Source organism: Pelodiscus sinensis, chromosome 18, assembly GCF_049634645.1.
Source record: "Pelodiscus sinensis isolate JC-2024 chromosome 18, ASM4963464v1, whole genome shotgun sequence".
Taxonomy (NCBI): domain Eukaryota; kingdom Metazoa; phylum Chordata; order Testudines; family Trionychidae; genus Pelodiscus; species Pelodiscus sinensis.
In genome coordinates, this window is record NC_134728.1 from 5,644,548 (window position 1) to 5,667,830 (window position 23,283).

General features: G+C 45.9%; 1 protein-coding gene across 2 annotated transcripts in view; it reads left to right on the forward strand.

The window, feature by feature from the left end:
* LOC102447528 (peroxidasin homolog) overlaps positions 1–23,283 on the forward strand; it is a 90,501-nt gene that overhangs the window by 745 nt on the left and 66,473 nt on the right. For both annotated transcript variants that reach the window (XM_075901030.1, XM_075901031.1), the window contains exon 2: positions 19,620–19,691. In XM_075901030.1, the coding sequence (XP_075757145.1) occupies positions 19,620–19,691 (72 nt within the window). The remainder of the gene's footprint in view (positions 1–19,619; positions 19,692–23,283) is intronic.

The window sequence follows — 23,283 nt, forward strand, 5'->3', positions numbered from 1 at the left end:
ACTTTTCTGTATGCAAAGAGGTTGTGTCTTTATTTTTGTTTTGGTTCTTGCCTATAAATGCAACTCCATTCCTGTATCTACTCTCTTTCCTTTAGTTTCTCACTTTCCAGACTCAAATGGGGGAGGGGAGAGGAGAGGAAGTGAACGTTTATTTGGGGTGCCAAATAATAATGGCAAACCTTATGCATTCTTAAAAATTGCTGGTTTGTTAGTACTTTTTTTTAAGGGGGTGGGGACTACAGTGGGCAAGACTATTTTGTTGGCTGTGTCTATTTCAATGGAAGATCAGAGTAACAAAAGGAGGGGGTGCACAGAGCATTTTGAGGCCAATCTGGGGCTTCTAAAGAACTTTTGGTAATAGACGTGGGAGAGCAAACTTCCTATGCTTTTAAGGAATGGTAAATTCTAAAACTCCAGAATGGCTTGAAGGCATATCTGGCCACAGCAGATAATGATTTCTTAGTCTGGAGAATTGGGTAGTATCAAAAGTGGACAGGAAATTGTTAAAGGTGTATGTTTTGTTCTCAGTTCGGTTGCTGTTGATTGTGGAACTTGTTCAAAATTAACTACCTGAGGATCACTTCCATGTGACCAAATTCTGATCTCACCTAGGGTGTCGATCTTAGTTTTTTCACGCTAAAATTTCCCTCTGTTAAAAGTGTAGCCTTACTATTGGCAACAATGCATGACTGTGCAGACGGTATGTCACTGGCATTTAAATCGCAATGGCATATTCTTGTTCTGAGAGTGGCTTAACAACACAGGGGGCCACATGCAAGCAGTTCCCATGCCAGCTCTGCCTGGTGCCACGGGTACTTTGTGCATGTCTAAAAGTTTAGAAAATCTAGTTATTTGGTTTAATGTGACAGGTAAAGGTAAGACACTACCCAGAGCTGAACAGGGTTATGCAGGGTTGGGCTCAGATGTCAAATTAAATAAGAGCCATCCCTTCTTGATATAAATCCCTGGACCAGGTTTTAATATTTCAGACACTTTCTGTGGCTCAGTCTAACGTGGTCCAAATTAAAAGCTGAACTCATACTGATAAATCTTTATGGAACACCCGAGCCAAGTTAAATAGTCTGTTGTTCATAGGTCACGGCAAAGATATACAAATAAAAATACACCAGGTCTCTAGCTGTCCTGAGGATCTTATAGTCTCATTGAAATAAATTGTGCTGCAAGGCGGCTTTCTGTTTGATCCATTATAAAAGTGTTTAGTCATTCACATGCTGTTTAAAAGTTGCCAGCTATCAAAAGGTGCTTCTTAAAAACCCCCAGCTGTTCCAGATTTTTATGACGCCATCATACATCTTCCTCCTGGGAAAAGGCATTCTGCATCGGTGTGAGCCTCCAGAGGCGTGGCCAAATGAATAGCCAGATCACGGGGCTCCTATCTGGAATAAAAAAAGATGGAATTACGATCCTAGCTCATCTGAGTCACAGTGTGATATGGGTGGAACATACTGGTATGAGACACAAATACAAACATCCAGATCCTGGGCCCCAGTTCTGTCTGTGCCTCTATAAAATCGAAAGCAGCTGCACGTCTTCAGGTGGGTATTCCTCTGGTGGGTGGAGTGATAGATGGTGCAGATCCAATGTAGCTGGCCCAGTTCCACTCTCCCTCCAACACCCAGGCTGCGTCTAGACTGGCATGATTTTCCAGAAATGCTTTTAACGGAAAAGTTTTCCGTTAAAAGAATTTTCGGAACAGAGCGTCTAGATTGGCATGGACGCTTTTCCGCAAAAGCACTTTTTGCAGAAAAGCGTCCGTGCCAATCTAGATGCACTTTTCCACAAAATGCCCTGATCGCCATTTTCGCGATCGGGGCTTTTTTGCAGAAAACAAATCTGAGCTGTCTACACTGGCCCTTTTGCGCAAAAGGACTTTTGCCCGAATGGGAGCAGCATAGTATTTCCACAAGAACACTGACAATCTTACATGAGATCGTCAGTGCTTTTGCAGAAATTCAAGCGGCCAGTGTAGACAGCTGGCAAGTTTTTCCGGAAAAGTGGCTGATTTTCCGGAAAAACTGGCCGGTGTAGACACAGCCCCAGTGTTGGGAAGGGAGGAATTGGAGTTAGTACAGACTGGGCTGTAGCAAACTCCTCCGAGAGCATGGCCCTCGGGGAGGCCTTTAGCCAGCAGGTGTAACTTAGAGCAGCCCTTAGCCTGATCTAGGTGGTCCCAGGACTGGTTTAGAACCATCCCCACAGTTAATTCACTGCTCCTGGCTCCTTTTGGTTCTCATCCCCTGCAGCTGGGTGCAGAGGAGGAGCTGGCCTAGGATCTGGTTTTAGCAATGGAATATTTATCCTTGGTAATGAAGTTGGGAGGATGGAACATGATGGCAGTAATGGCTACATGTGTACTGATAAGTAAGCTATAAAAATGGATGACGGATAACTGCAAATGTACTTTGGCTGTCGTTCATCCCGCTGAAGCAGGGCTAGCTAGATGTGATTTGTTGGTTACCACTGGGACGAAGGCAGCTCTTTTAGCCAACAACCCAAAGAAGGCAACAGCTGGGAAACATACACTCTGAAAATTTCAATAGGCCTTTAACCTTCTGAGCCATTTGCTTTATAGCATGACATTTCCAACCGTAAACTATGAAACATGTTGGTATGGGGAAGAGGCCAAGTAGGAAGAATTTCCCTGTAGCTAGAAGCGAATGGATTCCAGTCACATTATTCATGGATTATTCTCCTTTTTGTTCGATGTAGATCTGATTCGGAGTTGTGTTCTCACTAAACTTAATTCAGGCTACAAGAAAAAAACATGCAGCATCTGTGACCTGAACTCATTGCTGGCTAACTCGGTCAGTCCATCTCCTTTTACGTAGCGGGGCACTCATGACGTGTTTTCTGCAGCTGTCCAAGCTGACGCATTTTGCCTTCCCTCCCTGATTTGCAGCATGCTGTGTCAGCTGCTGATCTTCTCCCCAGAGGTGGCTGCCCGTTAGTGGTGACTGGTGTACGTGTGTAGTTTGGGAGACCCTTTGGAGTCATGGGCGATCAACGTTCTGATATAGAACTTCAGTGCGCTGGCCTCAAGAAATCATATTGAGCAAAAGCGTTCTTGTTGGAAGGGCTGCTCCCTTCACGTTGCTTCTACCCTCCAGCTCAAAATTTCTGCTGCATGGGTGGATGGGGGAGAAGGTGGGGGAACTGAGCAGTAATTTCCTCTCTGTGTTCAACATATATGTCTACACACACACTGGCTGTCCCGAGTGTAATCTCTTTCCAATGAATCCTCTTTATTCAGGCTATGTAAATAATCTCCGGAACTAAACCCTTTGGTGTTGGCCAGAATTTTTTCTCTGAAAACCTCAGTTTACAAGAAGGAAAATGGGCATAATTATTCAATAATCACCGTTTTTCCCTCTTTGGGGAACGTGCCTGCATCCTTCATGCAAGATAGAAAATCTCATGGTGACTTAGACCACAAAATGCCTTTCCTAAGGACAGTGGTTACAACCATGGACAGATTCTAACTAGAGCCCTCATATTCTTTCTGATTAACGGTCCTCCTCGTCCCTGCAGTTTCAGCAGAATCTTTCTGTCCTGGACTGAAGCATAGAATTTTTGTGGGCTGTTGAAACAGCTGCTGCATTTGCTCAAAGAGGTGGCTGTGCTACAGTAGTGGGTGGGCAGGGGGGGAGAGAGAGCGAAGTAACTCCATCTTTTCTAAACAAGTACCTCTATTTGTTTGTGTGTGCACATGCCGAGGCTTGAAACAAGCTGGAACAGATGCAACTAGTAAATCAATATAAAGGCAAAAACAGCAAGGGAGTTCTGTTGGGACTAACAGAAGACTGGAAAAGGGCAAAAATAGTGCCCATCTATAAAAAGGGATATAAGAACAATCCAGGAAACTACAGACCAGTTAGTTGAACTTCTGTGCCAGGGAAGATAATGGAGCAAGTAATTAAGGAAATCATCTGCAAACACTTGGAAGGTGGTAAGGTGATAGGGAACAGCCAGCATGGATTTGTAAAGAATAAATCATGTCAAACCAATCTGATAGCTTTCTTTGGTAGGATAATGAGTCTTGTGGATAAGGGAGAAGTGGTGGATGTGGTATACCTAGACTTTAGTAAGGGATTTGATACGGTCTCGCATGATATTCTTATCAATAAACTAGGCAAATACAACTTAGATGGGGTTACTATAAGGTGGGTGCATAACTGGCTGGATAACCATACTCAGAGGCTGTGTCTACATTGGCACCCTTTTCTGGAAAAGGGATGCTAATGAGACCAGTCAGAATTGCAAATGCCGCGGGGGATTTAAATATCCCCCGCAGCGTTTGCATGAACATGGCTGCTGCTTTTTTCCGGCTTAGGGCTTTGCCGGAGAAAAGCGCCAGTCTAGACGGGATCTTTCGGAAAATAAAGTCTTTTCCGGATGATCCCTTATTCCTCTTAAAATCAGGAATAAAAGATCTTCCGGAAAAGGCTTTATTTTCCGAAAGATCCCGTCTAGACTGGTGCTTTTCTCTGGCAAAGCCCCGAGCCAGAAAAAAGCGGCAGCCATGTTCATGCAAATGCCGCGGGGGATATTTAAATCCCCCGCAGCATTTGCAATTCCGACTGGTCTCATTAGCATCCCTTTTCTGGAAAAGGGTGCCAATGTAGACACAGCCAGAGAGTAGTTATTAATGGTTCTCAATCCTGCTGGAAAGGTATAACAAGTGGGGTTCCACAGAGGTTTGTTTTGGGACTGGCTCTATTCAATATCTTCATCAACGATTTAGATATTGGCATAGAAAGTACGCTTATTAAATTTGCAGATGATACCAAGCTGGGAGGGGTTGCAACTGCTTTGGAGGATAGGGTCATAATTCAAAATGATTTGGACAAATTGGAGAAATGGTCTGAGGTAAACAGGATGAAGTTTAATAAAGACAAATGCAAAGTGCCACACTTAGGAAGGAACAATCAGTTTCACACATACAGAATGGGAAGCGACTGTCTAGGAAGGAGTATGGAAGAAAGGGATTTAGGGGATATAGTAGACTATGAGCTAAATATAAGTCAACAGTGTGATGCTGTTGCAAAAAAAGCAAACATGATTCTAGGATGCATTAACAGGTGTGTTGTGAGCAAGACATGAGAAGTCATTCTTCCGCTCTACTCTGCGCTGGTTAGGCCTCAATTGTAGTATTGTGTCAAATTCTGGGCACCGCATTTCAAGAAAGATGTGGAGAAATTGGAGAGGGTCCAGAGAAGAGCAACAAGAATGTTTAAAAGTCTAGAGAACATGACCTATGAAGGAAGGCTGAAAGAATTGGGTTTGTTTAGATTGGAAAAGAGAAGATTGAAGGGGGACATGATAGCAGTTTTCAATTATCTGAAAGGGTGTCACAAGGAGGAGGGAGAAAACTTGTTCATTCTGACCTCTGAGGATAGAACAAGAAGCAATGGGCTTAAACTGCAGCAAGGGAGGTTTAGGTTGGATGTTAGGAAAAAGTTCTTAACTGTCAGGGTGGTTAAACACTGGAATAAATTGCCCAGGGAGGCTGTGGAATCTCCATCTGTGGAGATATTTAACAGTAGGTTAGATAATGTCTATCAGGGATGGTCTAGACAGTACTGGGTCCTGCCATGAGGGCAGGAGACTGGACTCGATGACCTCTCGAGGTCCCTTCCAGTCCTAGTATTCTATGATTCTATGTTTTATTAGGGCATAAGTTTTCATGGATTAAACCCAGTTCATCAGATGAAAAGGAGTGGAAGCTACAGAAGCAGGGGTCTGTATAAAGAAGAAGTTGCTTGTGGTTATGAAACTAATCAAGTCAGGGTGGAAGTGGGTCGGTCACACAGCATTTGGTGGGGAGATGTGAATATACAGAGAGGGGAAATGACCTTTGTAATGCGTTAACCAGTTGAGATCCTTATTCATTCTTAAGTTGATTGTGTAGAATTTTCAAATGAACACCAGTTCAGCTGTCTCTGTGTGTAACTAGTTTTTTATATTCTTTTGTAGAGTATCCTTCTTATGCCCTAATAAATCTGTTAGTCTCTAAGGGTACGTCTTCACAGCACAGTTATTTCAAAATGTTTTATGTGGCTACAATTCAGAGCTCGATGCAGGCAATTTCATCTGCTGTCCCTAGAGACAGGCCAGAACTGTAACCCCCAAATCTGATCACACTGACGGGCTCTGGCAATTTCAAATGTGGGTCTACGCCTCGTTCTTCAGCCATGTCTCGACTTACCACATTATGGGGCGGTATCACTCGATTAGGTCTGACATGCTCTAAATCACGTCAGAGCCCTGATCTAATTCCCATCAGCAAAAACCCAACTGAAGTTGTTGTGCTGTAGCGATGTAGCATGTTTCACAGCTCAATAGCACGTCTGCTAATTAAAAGGCACTGGAAAATGTAGGCTTCTTCCTACCCACATCTTCTGAGTGTTCCTGAGTAGTGGCCTCCACTCTTAAATACTCCTATAATGTCAAGTGTATCCTGTGATGCTAGAAAAAAAAAGTGTTTCCAGGAGACAGGTTTCTGTTCAAATAGCTGGATCCTTAAATGGTGTAAATTAATCTGGTCCATTGACATCAATGGATCAGACTGAATCACACCATCTAAAGATCCAGCTATTTGAATCCTGTCTCCTGGAAATACAGCTTAAAATCTGGGCCCTGATGCATATGGCATCCTAAGAAAAAGCTCCATACTGGAGATTTTTCTAGTAACAGTGTTCACACCAGACTAACACGGCGGTGAATAGCTTTGTAGTTCTCTCGGGAAGGGTAGGGGGAATAGTGCTATGGTAACACTATGCTTTTATGCAGGCTCATTATAAATCACTGAAGTATGATGTAATTAAAAACATCAAATTGTCTTTATTCAGATGAAGACAAGAGCCCTTCCTTTATCCAATGCTAGCTCTCTCGCATTGCTTTCAGGGGCATTGGCCATGATGGGATGCGGAAGACAAAGGCAAGCCAAAGTGTTAGTGGTAGGAAAGGAAAGTGAAAATACATTCTTAGTTGCTGCCTAACTCGTTCGTAGAAATTCTGTGTGCTCAGGGTTCGTTTGTACCAGGTTAATGGGATGTGCATGGAATGTGATTGTTTCCTATCCACCGGAAAGGGAGGGGTGTGATGGCAGAGAGGGTTGTACTCACACATGACCACAGGAGGGCAGCAAGCACAGGGACAGGAATGACAACGGCGGGGGGGAGCACCCCAGTGAGCAGTCTCTGGCCAGCAGCACCTGCCACCCGGCTTGCCTTGGGGAGCAGCTGCCAGCCACGGCATGGCCCCTGCTGCCCTGGGCTGGTTCTGGGGAGCACCGATGGCCCCCCTGCTCCCAGGCTGGTGTTACAGAAATAAAATCTGCTATATATGTGAGAGGGTTTGTCTGTGAGTGAGTGAGTGAGTCTGCCTGCTCATCTGTTTGTTCCAGAACTTCTGCTAAACAGTAAGAGCTAGGGCCGCCAAATTCAGTAGGCAGCTTCCTCTCATCATATCTTAAAGCAAAGTTGGGGTTTGGTTGTGCCAGGACAACAGGATGTGCCTGGAATGCGATTGTTTCTCATACCATGGAAAGGGAGGGTTTTGCTAGCAGGGACAGTTATACTGTATAATGACCACAGGAGGGCAGCAAGCAGCGTGGGGCAGCTATAATCCCCTTGGGGCAGCAGGGGGCAGGGGTAGAGAAAGGAACAGCTATCTACTATATATTTGAAAGAGTTTGTCTGTGTGTCCATGTGTCTTTTCCCCCCAGCCGGGGGACATGCACCCCTCTACCGGCTGTGCCCACAGCCATGGAGAGGTGCTTCACACCTGGCCCCAAGCTGCTGCGGTGAGAGAGGGCTGGGGTTCCCTGGTGCAGCCTGCATACTGAATTCCCCCACCTCCATCCTTGAGCAATGATGTAAATGAAGCCTGGACATTTTCATTTTATTCCCCCCCCTCCCAAAACAACTCCAAAAAACAAAATTAAGTTAAGGACCTGAGCCACGCCAGGTAAATCTTCTAGTTAAAAATATTTCCCCTTGTCTCACAGGCCTGGTCTACACAACAAAGTTGCACCTGCCTAACTTCCCTCTTGTTTTGTTTTGTTAACAAATTGAGAGAAACTGGTGCAAGCCCCAGCATGGACACTTAAGGTACGTCTAGACAGTGGGGCTATTTCAGGATACCAGAAATATTTTTCGAAATAACAGGTGCGCTATTTCAGCATCCCTGTAACTCTTGTTCCACAAGGATTAAGGGATGTGTCGAAATAGCGCGTTATTTTGAAATACAATCGAAATGCAGGGCGCAACAAATGGTGGCGAAATCCACTCACCAGCCCCGCACCGCGCATGTGCCAGATCTGCACTGTGCATGCACGCACCACCAGTGAACAGGGCGATCGGCTGAAATCTACTTGCCACGGGTGAGTAGATAAACAAATTTGTCGAATAAGATTATTTTGAGTTTAGAGCGCCATATAGATGCCGCCTTATTTTGATGGGAGGGCCTTACTCTGGTTTGGCATAATCAGATTCCCAGCTGACTTAAACTAAACCGCATGAATCCCGTTTGAAGCCAAACTGAGCACCCATTTTACTAAACAGGTTAGCATTTACAGCATTAGCTAACCCAGAGTAACGCAGCCAGGCCTTGGCTCCCTAGGGTGTCGCTGCAGCTGTGCACAGGAGAGCCGGCTCGAGCGTAGCCAGCTGGAATCCAGCTGAGAGCGCGCAGCCTGTAGCACGGGTTAGCATGCCAGCTACGTCCCCAAGAGTCATGCGAGGCTTGTTCCACCTGCGCTAGGCTGTCTCCACTGACACCATCGTGCAAGCGAGCAGGACTCAGGCTGGCTGTGCGTGCTGTTCACCCTGCAGTGGCAGCCTTGTGTTACCCTTGGAGAAGCAGAACTAGCAGACTCTTGTTTGGGGGATGAGGCAATAAGCCGCGTTTAATGTCAAGGCAGAATGCGTTGCTGCAGAGCTGGCTGGCAGGGGGAAAGCTGTGAGCTTAGTCTCAGCAACCAAAATGTGCTTGTTAGTTTAAGGCAGGGCTGCTCCACTTTGGACACCCTCGGGGGCCACAGGGATACTCACAGCACATGCCAAGGGCTGCAACTTAAGCGTGGTTGCATATATATGCAAATATATGCAAATAGCTTCTTTCACACTGACGGGCATGAATACAAAGATTAAGGCAAGACGACACGACACGCAGGCCCCATTTAAGTCGGTTCTGCTGATATTCCTAAAATGCAATCGTTCCCCTGATTTCCACCCATATCACAGCACTTTTAACGAGCAATGAGAAGTCCAGGAAAGTAACTACTAAAACTCGTAGCAACAGACGATCAATATATTGACTCCTTTTTTGTTTTGGCTCCCTCACAGGCCGCCTGTTGAGTAGCCCTGCGTAAACCCAAACCACAACACAGGCCCCAAACAGATGGATTGGTGGCCCACGGGCTGCATGTTGCGTCGCCCTGGTTTAAGGAAATGCTACATTTTCAATGAGAGGTCTCTGGGGATGGGGAAGGAGGGGAGGATGAAGTTCCGGAGAAGGGCGAAAAGCAGACTTGTGCATCTGCAGGCCAGGAATTTCCCAGACAAGTCTCGCATCTCGTTCCTTTGCCAGCTACCGGTGGGCTCTGAGACTATGCGCACTTGAATGGATCCAGAACCCATAAAAGCAGTTTATGGGGCCGTGCTTGGGATTTATGGGGCTCCATGCCGTCCTAGTAAACTGGTGCCCGTAGGCCGGATGGCAGCCTGGAGGTGGTTTTTTTAAAGATGTGGTTCAATAATCTTCAGCAGCACACTCATGAAAGAATATTTCAAATTTTAAACTCAGGTCCTGTGGACTAACATTGTAAATTCAGACGCTGACAGCATATACCTGGGGGGATGGCAAATGCCTCTTCGGTGGCTTCATTATCCCTGGAGTGGCTCTTTCACAGGGTCAGGGTTCTGCTCATACGCTGGCAGGCGTTGTCACTTTGAACGCCTGATCCTCTCCGGAGGAAGCAGGGCCACTGAACAGAGATAGGAAGAAGCGGATGGGTGGACTTTAAGACCCAGTGGCATCCCAAAATTTCAGGTGCGTATTCTGCATATGGATCAGGGTGGCCCTGACAGTTTAGGAGAAGTAGAAGAGGAAGAGAAATCGGTAGGAGGTAGAGGTAGGAGAGTGCTCGTTTAGACTGCAAGGGATCATAGAACACTAGGACTGGAAGGGCTCTTGAGAGGTCATCAAGTTCAGTCCCCTGCCCTCACAGCAGGACCAAGCATGATCTTGATCATCCCTGATAGATGTCTGTCCAACCTGCTCTTAAATAGCTCCAGTGAAGGAGATTGCACAACCTCCCTAGGCAATTTATTCCAGGGTTTAACCACCCTGACAGGAAGTTTTTCCTAATGTCCAACTTAAACCTCCCTTGCTGCAATTTAAGCCCATTGCTTCCTGTTCTAACATTCTAAGAACAATTTTTCTCCCTCCTCCTTGTAACGTTCTTTTAGATACTTGAAAACAGCGACCATGTCCCCTCTCAGTCTTCTCTTTTCTAAACTAAACAAGCCCAGTTCTTTCAGCCTTCCTTCATAGTTCATGTTCTCTAGACCTTCCATCATTCTTGTTGCTCTTCTCTGGACCTTCTCCCATTTCTGCACATCTTTCCTGAAATGTGGTGCCCAGAACTGGACACAATACTCCAAGTGAGGCCTAATCAGCACAGAGTAGAGCAGAAGCATGACTTCCCGTGTTTTGCTCACAACACTCCTGTTAATGCCTCCCAGAACTATGTTTGCTTTTTTTGCAACAGTATGACGCTGTTGAGTCATTTGTAGCTTGTGGTCCTCTATGACCCCCTAGATCAATGTTTTTCAATCAGTGGTACGAGTTCCCTGAAGGGTACTCAAGAGAAGTCTAGGGGCTACATCAGTACAACTGAAATTCGGTGAAAACTGAATTTTTGTTTTAAGTTTTACAGCGCTTTATTATTTTTGTACTTTTTACACCCAAAAATTTCATCGCCTGCCCAGCTACGATTAAGTTGTTTAAACAAATGTGATGCAACGGTAGAAAAAAAATGTGTGTGTCTGAAAACTATAGGTACTGGGGGTACTTTTTTTTAAAGGGGTATTTTATTAAAAAAAAAAAAAAAAAGTTGAGAAATGCCCGAGGTCATGCCTCCTTGTCTGTCTGTACATCTCTTGGCACGCTGCAGCATTATACACATCATAATAATATAGGCATGGGCTCATTGTGGAGAGAGAAGCCAGGCTGCTGTTTTCAAAGGTGCCTAAGGGAATGAAGTGCCCACCTCTCACTGAATCTGGGAGTTGAAGACCCAATTCACTGCCCCTCCTTTGAAAACCCCAGCTCAGCCAAAGACGAGTCCGGGATTGGTAAGAATCCCAGCACTCCAGTCACATGGGAATAGGTGGCTTGGTTGCCAGAGGTCTTTTGCCTGGCAACTAATGGGAGCTGCTTTGCACCAGAACACTCATGCTTACTTTGCAACGGCAGAAAATGGGGCAAATAGAGCCTCTCTGTGATTCTCTGGTGACTGGGGCCTGGTCGAGGAACCATGTTCGGAATGCAAGGGTTCTGTTCCTGATGCAGTCGCATTCTTGCTGGATTGCGCTGGTGGAGCTGGTAGCTTTGATAGTAGGGAAAACCCCCAGCAAAAGAATGCAGCTTTGCATTGGGAGTCCTACACAATAAGCATGTACCCTCCCGTGCTGCTGTTTCCATAGCATCATTTTCTGAGTGGACCAACACTTTAACCTTGCCAAAAAAAAAGAGTCCTAGAGAAACAGAGGCTGCATTTATGGGGTTGTAGTTTCTAGCTGCATTTTCTGTGCTTTTGCATTTATTTTTTGTTCAGGAGGAGCTGTGTGTGTGTGTGTGTGTGTGTGTGTGTGTGTGTGTGTGTGTGTGTATACACTCAGCTGCTGGGGCATGAAACATAACAGAAGAAGGAGGTGTCACCAAATGAAATGAATAAGTTGCAGGTTTAAAACAAACAAAAGGAAGTTTTTCTTCACACAACACGCAGTCAATCTGTGGAACTCCTTGCCAGAGGATCTTGTGAAGGTCAGGACTTCAACAGCATTCAAAAAAAGAATTAGATACATTCATGGAGGTTAGGTCCATTCATAGTTATTAGCCAGGATGGGTAGGCATAGTGTCCCTAGACTCTGTCTGTCAGAGGCTGGGAATGGATGACAGGGGAGGGATCAGTTGATGATTACCTGTACTGTTCACTCCCTCTGGGGCATCTGGCATTGGCCACTGTCCAAAAGACAGGATCCTGGGCTAGATGGACCTTTAGTCTGACCTGGTATGGCCGTTCTTATGTTCTTATGAAAGATTTTAGTCTTTTCTGTTCACCAATACAGACTGATTTTCACCTCCAGTCTGTGGCCCTTTTACTCTTTACTACCTGCTTCCTATTCGGTTGCAACATGCTCACAACAAGCTCCATCCCAGCCCTTTTACCTTTCTTTCATTCCTTTCCGTTACAGTTCCCATTACCTGTAGCCAGCTGCCTGTATTAATGGCACAGTTCTTTACAGCCCGCCAGGCTGCGTGGGGGGTTGCGTGTCTGGGTTAGAATGTACAATTCAAACATGCATTTCTTCAGTTCTTTTCACGTCCAGTCTTCCATCGTATGCTGTTAACAACACAGCAGAGAATGGCATATGAGTTGCCACGTCACTTTTTCCATACTTGATTGTGTGCAGCTTTATAGTTGCTGCCCTTCCCCTGAAAAATGAGCATGTCACTCGTTCTCCATCTCATCCAGTTTCCTGTTATCAGGATAGTAGAGCGTACATGGAATCTCGCACCAACCATCTAAGGTCAGTGAACTTGCCTTTCGGACAACACAATCATGAATCATTAAAGCACGTCAGGAGAGGCGGTCAAAAAGAGCAAAACAGCTTTGTGATACAATTTGATACTTCAGAGTCGTTTCCATTTTGCAGGGTTTGCAATGGGCCTCTTCTTAGTTTGTCTTTACATTTGTGGAATATTTATGGAACAAATGCAGCATTTTCAATTTTCATGTTTCCTTTCTCCCCTTCTCTTGCTTCCTTTCTCAGTCTCTCCCCCTTTTGGCACACGTTGCAGTACAATGAATTATGATCAGAGTTTGGAGGGGAAGGAGAAGCCGGTTTCCCCCCGCCCCCTCACCACCACCTTTTTCCCTTTAACTTTTCCAAAATTGGAGACATTTTGAAAATTTACGGAGTGCAAAAATAAATTAATTAAAGAAAGTGGGAGGATGGGGCCCTTTGCTGTCCTCTAATTTATAGCATTAAGAGGCAAAAAAGGGGGGGTGGGCAATAATGGGAAATGTTAGGAAACTTCAGTTTTAAACCAAACATTGTTTTGTTGTTTCAAAACTTCCTCTTAAAAGTTTAGTTTAAAAAAAAAAAAACTTTGCCTGTGGCAGGAGGAGAGGGGAATCATTTTTTATTACAGGAAAATTTCAACCAGACTCTACAGTCAGTTGGGGAAACATCAACACCCATAGTAAACATCCAAACATCATAACGTGCACCCATGTTCACAAACGTCTCTGCTCCCACATCAAAGTCTCTTGCCGTTTCGCTCTGGAATGCACGCGAATCAATCACAGAATCGTAGAACACTGGAACTGGAAGGAACATGGATGGGTCATTTAGTGCAGTCTCCTAGCCTCACAGCAGGACCAAAAGTGGTCTAGATCATCCCTGATAGGTGTCTGTCTAACCTGCTCCTCAATATCTCCAGTGATGGAGACTCCACAGTCTCCCTAGGCAATTTATTCCAGCGTTTAACCACCCTGACTGGAAGCTTTTCTTAATCTCCAACCCAGGGGTCCCAAACTCCTGGCCCACAGGCCATCCCTGGCCCTACGCAATCTGGTTTGGGACTCCCAGCGGGCCATGGAGAGTGAGGGGGCTGCCATTACAGGCCTCCAAACCCCACCCTTTCCCCCTATCACCCCACCCTCTGCCCCGCATGGTACCCTGTCTGAGGACGTGGCTTCAGGGATCACTTAGGGGGCACTGGTGTGATACAGCAGCAGAGGCCGTGTCACCTTCCCCTCACCCGCACTCCCTGTGGTGACAGGAATCATGGGGAAGCAGAGTGCAGTGGCGTCAGTGCACTTGACCCATGTGTCTCCACCACATGATCTAAAAGCCAGCTGGCTCTCAGCTAAGGCGGTAGAGCAGACTTTGCTCTCCCTTGTCAGAGTTCCAGTACCTCTGGATTACACTATCCTCAGAGGTCAAGGAGAACAAGTTTTCTTCCTCTTCCTTGTAAGAACCTTTTAGGTACTTGCAAGCGGTTACCATGACCCCTCTCCATCTTCACAACCCCATTTCTTTCAAGCTTCCCTCGTAGGACATGCTTTCCAGACCTTTAACTATCTTGTGTAGCTCTTCGTTGGACCGTCTCCAATTTAATCCGCACCATTCCTGAAATGTGGTGCCTAGCACTGGACACCGTTATCCAGTCAAGGCCTAATGAGCACAGAGTAGAGCGGAAGAATGACTTCTCATGTCTTGCTCACAAAACTCCTGTTAAACATCCCTCTGGGGATGCAGTGCTTTTTTTTTTTTTGCAACAGTGTCACGCTGTTGACTTATACCTAAGTTGTGGTCCACTATGACCCCTAAATCCCTTTCTGCAGTACTCCTTCCTAGACAATTGCTTCCCATTCTGTATGTGTGAAACAGATTTTGTTTTCTTCCTAATGGAGTACTTTGCATTTGTCCTTACTGAATTTCATCCTATTTACCTCAAACCATTTTTCAAGTTTGTTCAGATCATTTTGAATTATTCCCTTATTTGCCAAAGCACTTGCAACCCCTCCCAGCTTAGTCTCCTCTGCAAACTTTATAAGCATAATCTCTATGTCATTATCTAAACCGTTGATGAAGATATTGAACAGAACGGGTTCCAAAACTGATCCCTGCAGAGCCCCACTAGTTATGCCCTTCCAGCATGACTGAATCATTGATAACTGCTGTCTTGGAATGGTTATCCAACTGGTTATGCACCCACCGGATGGTAGTCCCATCTAGGTTGTAGTTATCCAGGTTATAAGGTCATGTGAGACTATATCAAATACTTTACTATTACCAGCTCTACTGCTTGCCCCTTAGCCACAAAGCCCTGGTCTACACTAGGGAGTTATTTTGAAAAAAACTCCCTTTATTTCAAAATAACAAGCAGAGCATTCACACCCCCAAGACAGTTATTTTGAAATAATGAGCTGGTCATTTTGAAAAAATAACTCCTGCTTTGCATGAGGAATAACACTTATTTCAAAACAGTTATTTCAAAATAGCATAGTGTGGGCGCACCTCTGCTGCTATTTTGAAATAACTACTCCCCAGAAGTTTCAGAGGGGGTAGCCGAGTTAGTCTGCAACAGGAAAAACTTTAAAACAGCAAATAGTCTGGTAGCACTTTAAGGACTAATAAAAAATGTAGATGGTACCTTGACTCCCCAGAGACATTCAAAGTAATTATTCCCCAATGCTTCCTGGGGCTCTAAGTTGAGGTAGCACGTCCACATTACGGGAGCCTGCTTTGAGCTAATTTTGAGGCTTCCCTGTAATGTGGACGCACTATTTTGAAATAGTTATTTTGAAATAAGTTATTTTGAAATAAGTTATTTTGAAATAATTTCCTAGTGTAGACATGCCCAAAGAAAGCTGTCAGGTTGGTTTGACACTATTTGTTCTTGACAAATCCATGCTGACTGTTACTTATCACCTTATTATCTTCCAGATGTTTCCAAATGGATTCCTTAATTACTTGCTCCAATATCTTCCCTAGCACAGATGTTAATAGCTGACTGGTCTGTAGTTTCCTGGGTTGTCCTTATTTCCCTTTTCATAGATGGGCACTAGATTTGCCCTTTTTAAGTCTTCTGGAATCTCTCCTGTCTTCCATGACTTTTCAAAGATTTAGAGGGGTAGCCGAGTTAGTCTATAACTGGAAAAACTTAAAAAACAACAAAGAAGTGAGTTTTGCCCACAAAAGCTCATGATACCATCTACATGTTTTCTTAGGGTATGTCTACGCTACAGCATTATTTCGAAATATCTAATTTTGAAATAACGCATCTACACACAAAATGCATTTCAAAATAGCTTTTTGCTATTTCGAAATAGCACGTCCACACTGATTGGACACTGAATTGCATTTAAGGCCAGCCAGAACTGGTTCCAGCAGGGCATCAGGTCAGAAGTTACTTTGTGGCCAGGGCAGCCAGCAGGGCACCCTGGGAAGGGCTGGAGGCTCCCTATTTTGCAATAAGCATCTACACAGCCCTGATTTTGAAATAGCAATTTCAAAATTGGCGCTATTCCTCGTGGAATGAGGTTTACCATTTTCAAAATAAGCCCTCCGCTATTTCGAATTTATTTCGAAATAGCAGTTGGCTTGTGTAGACTCTAGGAAAGTTATTTCGAAATAACGGCTGTTATTTTAGACATACCCTTAGTCTTTTTGTTAGACTATTCATTGTTTTTAAGTTTTTCAAAGATGATAGCTAAAGGCTCAGATACCTCCTCGATCAGTTCCTCGAGTACTTAGGATGCATTTTACCCCACCCTGGTGACTTGAAGACAACTAACTTGTCTAAGTAAATTTTAACATTCTTTTCCTATTTTAACTTCTGAACCTACCTAATTTTCTCCAGCATTCATTATGCTAGGCATCCAATCACCACCAACCTTCTTGGTAAAAACCCAAACAAAGCCATTAAGCCGCTCTGCCATTTCCACATTTTCTGTTATTGGTTTTTCCCTCTTTATTGAGTAATGGTTAAGCTAGAGTGGTCTCTTGCAGTAGTGCCTATCTTTTCAAAGCAGGGGAATAATTTGCTCTTACTCCCTGAATAATGTCCCTTTGAAAAACTGACAACTGTCTTCAGTTGTTTTTCCTCTTAGTCTTGCTTCCCATGGGACTTTACCTATCAATACCCTGAGTTTGCAAAAGTCTGCCTTCTTGAAATCCATCATCTTTATTTTGCTGTTCTCCCTCCTACCATTTCTTAGAAACATACCTTCTACTTTCAAATTCTCAAACAATTCCTCTCTATTTGTTAAAATCAACTCTAGAACAGCCTCCTTCCAGTGGCTTTCTCCACTCTCTGAAATTAAAAAAAAGGTCTCCAATACATTCCAAATTCAATGCAACTTTTATTTATGAAGCAACTGGAGTGTTTCCATAATTTATTACTCAAACAGAATAAAATCAAAATCTTCACCTTCATCTGCTTCAGACAGAAAGTTAAAAAAACCCTTCCAATTTCACATAGTGTAAACAAATCTTTAAGACCTTCCTTTTTGCAACAGTAAAAAAAAATTTGCTATAGTACATTGTATAATGAAGGGAGAATTGTTTCTGCTTGTTTACTTAGCTCTTACTCTGCATTTGTGATTGCTTATTAGATAATAATGTCTTAGAGTCCAAGTCAGTGCAGATACAGAGAGAGCCCTTGAAGTTTGCCGGAACAGACTCTGACACCTGTAAATGAAATGGCACTAACAGAAAATGCAGAATGGGAGAAGACTCTGAGTCCTGCAGCATTTTGGAGCAAATTTGAAACGCTGACTATATAAGGCTATTGAGCAGGATTTGGCCATTTTAGGGCCAAAATTTTGAGTGTGAGCTTTTGTAAAAGTGTCCATAAACTCTGTGGGTACCTGCATACAGCTGCATGTGCAGCTCCATTTCAGGCAGCGTAACTCAAACACATCCTGGCTGTGGTTGGCTGCCCCATGAAGTGGAAGGTAGACCACTTACAGAAACAGAAGAATAAGTGTGCTCTGCAGCCTTAGCTAAGAGGCTCACTTTTAGTTCACGGCTAATGCACTAAGCTTCAGAGGGCCCAGGTTCAATTCCACCTGTTGGCATTACATTTGCAAAGAAAGTTCATGCACCAATGCAGACATCTACATGCCCATATAGGATTTCATGTGTGTGCCTCTGTGCACCTGCAGCTGGAAACTGGGCCTCAATGCCCATTTGGAAATACTGAATCCTTGTTATCGGTCTATAAAAATACAGACCTACCTGCATTCTGGCTACTAAGTAGGGATGTCAAATATCGGTTAACTGAATAGTCAGTTAACCTCATGAATTCTTATCAGTTACTCAACTGTGCTAATGGCATATAGGGTATATTAGGAAATGCATTGCCAGCAGATCCAGAGAAGTGACTATTCACCTTTATTCGACACTGGAGTATTGCATCCACTTCTGAGCCCCCCACTATAGAAAGGATGTGGATGCATTCGAGAGGGTCTAGTGGAGGGCAACCAAATGATGAGGGGGCTGGAGCACATGACCTACGAGGAGAGGCTGAGGGATTTGGGTTTGTTTAGTCTGCAGAAGAGAAGAGCGAGGGGGGATTTGAGAGCAGCCTGCAACTCCCTGCAGGGGGGTTCCAAAGAGGATGGAGAAAGGCTGTTCTCAGTGGTGACGGAGGGCAGAACAAGGAGCAATGGTCTCAAGTTACAGTGGGGGAGGTCTAGGTTGGATATTAGGAAAAACTATTTCCCAAGGAGGGTGGGGAAGCACTGGGATGGGTTCCCTAGGGAGGGGGTGGAATCTCCATCCCTAGAGGTGTTTAAGTCCTGGCTTGACAAAGCCCTGACTGGGATGATTGAGTTGGGGTTGCTCCTGCCTAGAGCAGGGGGTTGGACTCAATGACTCCTGAGGTCTCTTCCAGCCCTAGGATTCTAAGTTTTGCGCATGCAAGTTTGGTAATTGCGAAACATTATCCACTCACGATCAATCACAAGAATTGTCTTGCAACCCAGTGCAATGGATCACCCGATTCCTTTCAAAAAGTGGCAACCATGTGTCCGTTTCTAAAGAAATGAAGGTGGAACTCCTCAATCTGGAGTATTGTGTCCAGTTCTGGGCCCCCCACTATAGAAAGGATGTGGATGCATTGGAGAGGGTCCAGCGGAGAGCAATCAAAATGATGAGGGGGCTGGAACATATGACCTACACGGAGAGACTGAGGGAGCTGGGTCTGTTTAGACTGCAGAAGAGTGAGGGGGGATTTGATAGCAGCCTTCAACTTCCTGAAGGGAGGTTCCAAGAAGCTGGAGAAAGGCTGTTCACAGTAGTGACAGATGGCAGAACAAGGAACAATGGTCTCAAGTTGTGGTGGGAGAGGTCTAGGTTGGATATTAGGAAAAATGTATTTCACTAGGAGAGTGGTGAAGCACTGGAATGGGTTACCTAGGGATGTAGTGGAGTCTCCATCCCTAGAGATTTTTAAGTCTCGGCATGACAAAGCCCTGGCTGGGTTGATTTAGTTGGGATCGGTCCTGCCTAAGGCAGGGGACTGGACTTGATGACCTTCTAAGGTCTCTTCCAGTTCTATGATTCTGTGAATCTAGGGCCATGCACTGGATGCTGGTTGGCTAAGACTGTCTCAGCAAACAGCAGTAGCCACCCTATCATCCCAGAAAGGATTCTTCAGCTGGCATAATTTGCCAAGCTCCTTTCAGCCTGACGCTTCTGAGGTCTAAAGCACCAGGAGAGCGGATGAGGTTTGTTGCTCATAGATAATCTCGCTCTCAGATGTGCACTGACTGATACTCGTCTTCCTTTCAGGGACTTACGCTTCAATCACATCCAAGAGATTCAGCCTGGAGCCTTCAGGAGACTGAAGAACCTCAACACACTGTAAGTGGTCCCCATTTTAAAAGGCGCCCCATTGTAGTGTGGGTCATGGTACAGAGAATGGAAGGGATTAGAAACATGAGACCCTTTGGGTTTTGCAATGTGGTACTCGCTTATAGAAATCAAAGGATGTATTGGACACTGCAGCTAACGATTCCAGCATGTGCCTTCGTGGCTTGTTTTACTCCTACCCCCATGAACCAAGACAACGACATAATACCAAAAATGAATAACTTAGTACAGGCAGTCCCCGGGTTACGGACAAGATAGGGACTGTAGGTTTGTTCTTAAATTGAATCTGTATGTAAGTCGGAACTGGCGTCCAGATTCAGCAGCACCCAAGCTGCTCTGCCCCAGGCGTTCTGAATCAGCCGCTGCTGAAACTGACCAGCAGTGGCTGAATCAGGACCTGGGGCAGAGCAGCTGGGGCGCTGCCGGTTGGTCCTGTAGCGCCGCTCTGGGCTGTCAGCTGCCCGCATGTTCCGCCGCTTTGCTCCCCGTCCTTCTGGTCTGCAGACCAGGGGGACGGGGAGCAAAGCAGAGCAAAGCGACGGAACACGCAGGCAGCGGACAGCCCAGACACGTCTCGGCTGTCCGCCGCCCACATGCTCTGCCGCTTTGCTTCCTCTTCCTGGTCTGCTGGAGACCAGGGAGAGGGCCCCGTTCATAACTGCGGATCCGAAATAAGTCGGATCCACGTAACTTGAGGACTGCCTGTATGAAGATAAAGATGCAGCCCTGCCTATTGGTGGAGGTGATTGTGATGGGCACCAGAACCATAGTTCAGTGCCAACGAGGTAGGCGTCAGTCACTGGGCTGTTGGGGGGGGCTTAGCTATATAATGGATTAAAGAAGTTTGTGCTAGAGTATGCACCATAAGTCTAACTGCTGTCTGAATGCATTGGCCTCCCCCTCTAATGGCTTAGCGAAGATACCAGCCCTTTGGGTTCATTCATCTGTGCCCAGAGCAGCGAAATTCTCTGCATAAAATCCCCCCCCCCCACACACACACACACACTCCAACCCAGGCAGCATTTCTTGCCATTTTCAGTAAAACCTGCAGTGCAATGACTTCCCTTTGAGCAAGGAAACTGTTTTTTTCTTGTGATGAGTCCTGCCAGCTGCATGGATGCTAACAACCTGTCGAGCGTAGAGGTGCCCCTAAGGGCAGTGTTGGCCTTGGATGACCCAGGAGCAGAGGAACAGAGCAGTGGTTTGAAGCTATTTTTTTTCCCTTGCCCATCTCAGCTACACAACTCTAAACTAAGACACCCCCCACATGTAACCCTGTTGGGGAGTTACCCTCTGGTTACTGTTCTGCAACCCCGGTGTGAAACAAAGAAGCAATACCCCCATGCTCTCTTTGCCTTTATGAGCTGCCATAATGCAAGTGGTTTCAACCAAACATCTGGGCTGTGTCTAGACTGGCCAGTTTTTCCGGAAAATCAGCCGCTTTTCCGGAAAAACTTGCCAGCTGTCTACACTGGCAGCTTGAATTTCCACAAGAACACTGACTTCCTATTGTCTGAAAGCAGTGCTTCTTGCGGAAATACTATGCTGCTCCCGTTCGGGCAAAAGTCCTTTTGTGCAAAAGCGTTTGCGCAAAAGGGCCAGTGTAGACAGCTGAAAACTGTTTTGCGCAAAAAAGCCCCGATGGCAGAAATGGCGATCGGGGCTTTTTTACACACAAGCGCGTCTAGATTGGCACGGACGCTTTTCCGCAGAAAGTGCTTTTGCGGAAAAGCGTCCATGCCAATCTAGATGCTCTTTTCCGTTAAAAACTTTTCCGTTAAAAGCATTTGTGGAAAATCATGCCAGTCTAGATGTAGCCCTGGTGCAAGTCTAGCATCCCCCTTTGTTCCTCCTAGTGCCAGTGGGAATTCAAACAGACCACCAGCCCTTCACTATGTTTTTATCTTGGGGAAGGGATAGCTCGGTGGTTTGAGCATTGGCCTGCTAAACCTAGGATTGTGAGTTCAATCCTTGAGGGGGCTGTTTAGGGATCTGGGGCAAATCTGCCAGGGATGGTACTTAGTTCTGCCATGAGGGCAGGGGACTAGACTGGACTGGACTTGATGATCTCCAAGGTCCTTTCCAGTTCTATGAGATAGGTGTATCTCCATACAACAGCATTCCCTGTAAGCTGAGCACTTGGGTAGCCGCCCAGGAGAGATTCAAATACTGCCCCAGCTGATGAGCAGAGCACCCACAGGCAGCAGCATGTGGTTCTGCTGGTGGTGCGCATCTGCTTGTGCCTCAGTGCACATAGTAAAATTTATTCTGTACATGGTTGGACACAATTTGAGAGCACAGTGCCTCTGAGCCAGAATAGCCCTGTCCAGTGAGTAGGAATAACCTCAGTGTAGTTTGGGGGAGGGGAGGCTAGGCTTTATTGTAACTACACATGTTTTGCATTGGCGAGATCTCTGGTTCCTATTAATATCTGACCTTTTGTACTTGAAGCCTCATTCTGGGGCTTGCTAGTTTATAACATCCAGGAACGGGGACTCCATCTTCTTTGGCCTTTGACAATGCCCTTTGGGGGTTTTTTAGAACCCCAGCAAGACGTGCTACTGATCCACTAACCACCCCCCCCTTGTAGGAAGCAATACAAGCCTTTGTTGTAGTTGTAATGAATACCAGGAGGGAAGCTCCAAGGGCATTTCTCAGAGTGACTTTGGAGCCAGGTTTTTGTGTTCCTGGACCTAACCTTAGAAAGAAAACTCCATCGGAGTCCCAGACCTGTCTCTAGCAAACCCTCGTGCCATGGTTCTCAAATGTGGCCACCAGGGACTTTTCTTGCATCCACAGCCTCTCCCCCAAGGAGCAAAGCATGGTCCCTGCCCTACGGCTTCCAGCCAGGGTTGGGCCCTACGCCCTTCGGAAGCCATAAGCGAGGGGCAGTGGGGCTCAGGCTTTTGGTTTCAACCCTTCGGCAGGCAGGGTATAGAGCCCAGCCACAGGGCTTCAGCCCTGGACTCACTGCCCCCATCGCCCCTAGTCCCTGCTGCCACTCCCAGCCCCTAGCCCCGCTGCTCCCAATCCACATCCACGGCCATCCCTGGGGGGGGGGGTGCAGGGCCTGGGGAACTCCCCCCCCCCCTGTATGGGGGTCAGGACAAACCCCCCACCACAGTCTCTGGCCCAGCCTTGCCTCTGCTCCATCCCACCCACACTCCACCCCTTACCCCAAGCCTGGTTCCTTCCCACCCCTGCTCCACCCACTTGCTTCCTCCCCCCAGGAACACAAGATGGGAGATTATGGGGCCTGACACAGGACAGAAGACAATACACAAAAAGTGGAAAAAGATACGCAAATTGCGGTTAGTAATTTGCGTATCTTTTTTCCAATAGAACTCTGCAGTCTAGAGAGCCTGGGTCAGATTAACGGTCTATCTAGCCCAGTACCCTGTCTTCCAACAGTGGCCAATGCCATGTGCCCCAAAGGGAGTGAACAGAACAGGTAAACATCAAGGCTACGTCTACACTGCAGGCTTCCTGCGCAAGAACTGTTTTGTGGAACAGTTCTTGCACAAGAGCGAGTCCACGCTGCCACATGCTTTTGCGCAAGAGCGTCCATGGCAGCATGAATGCT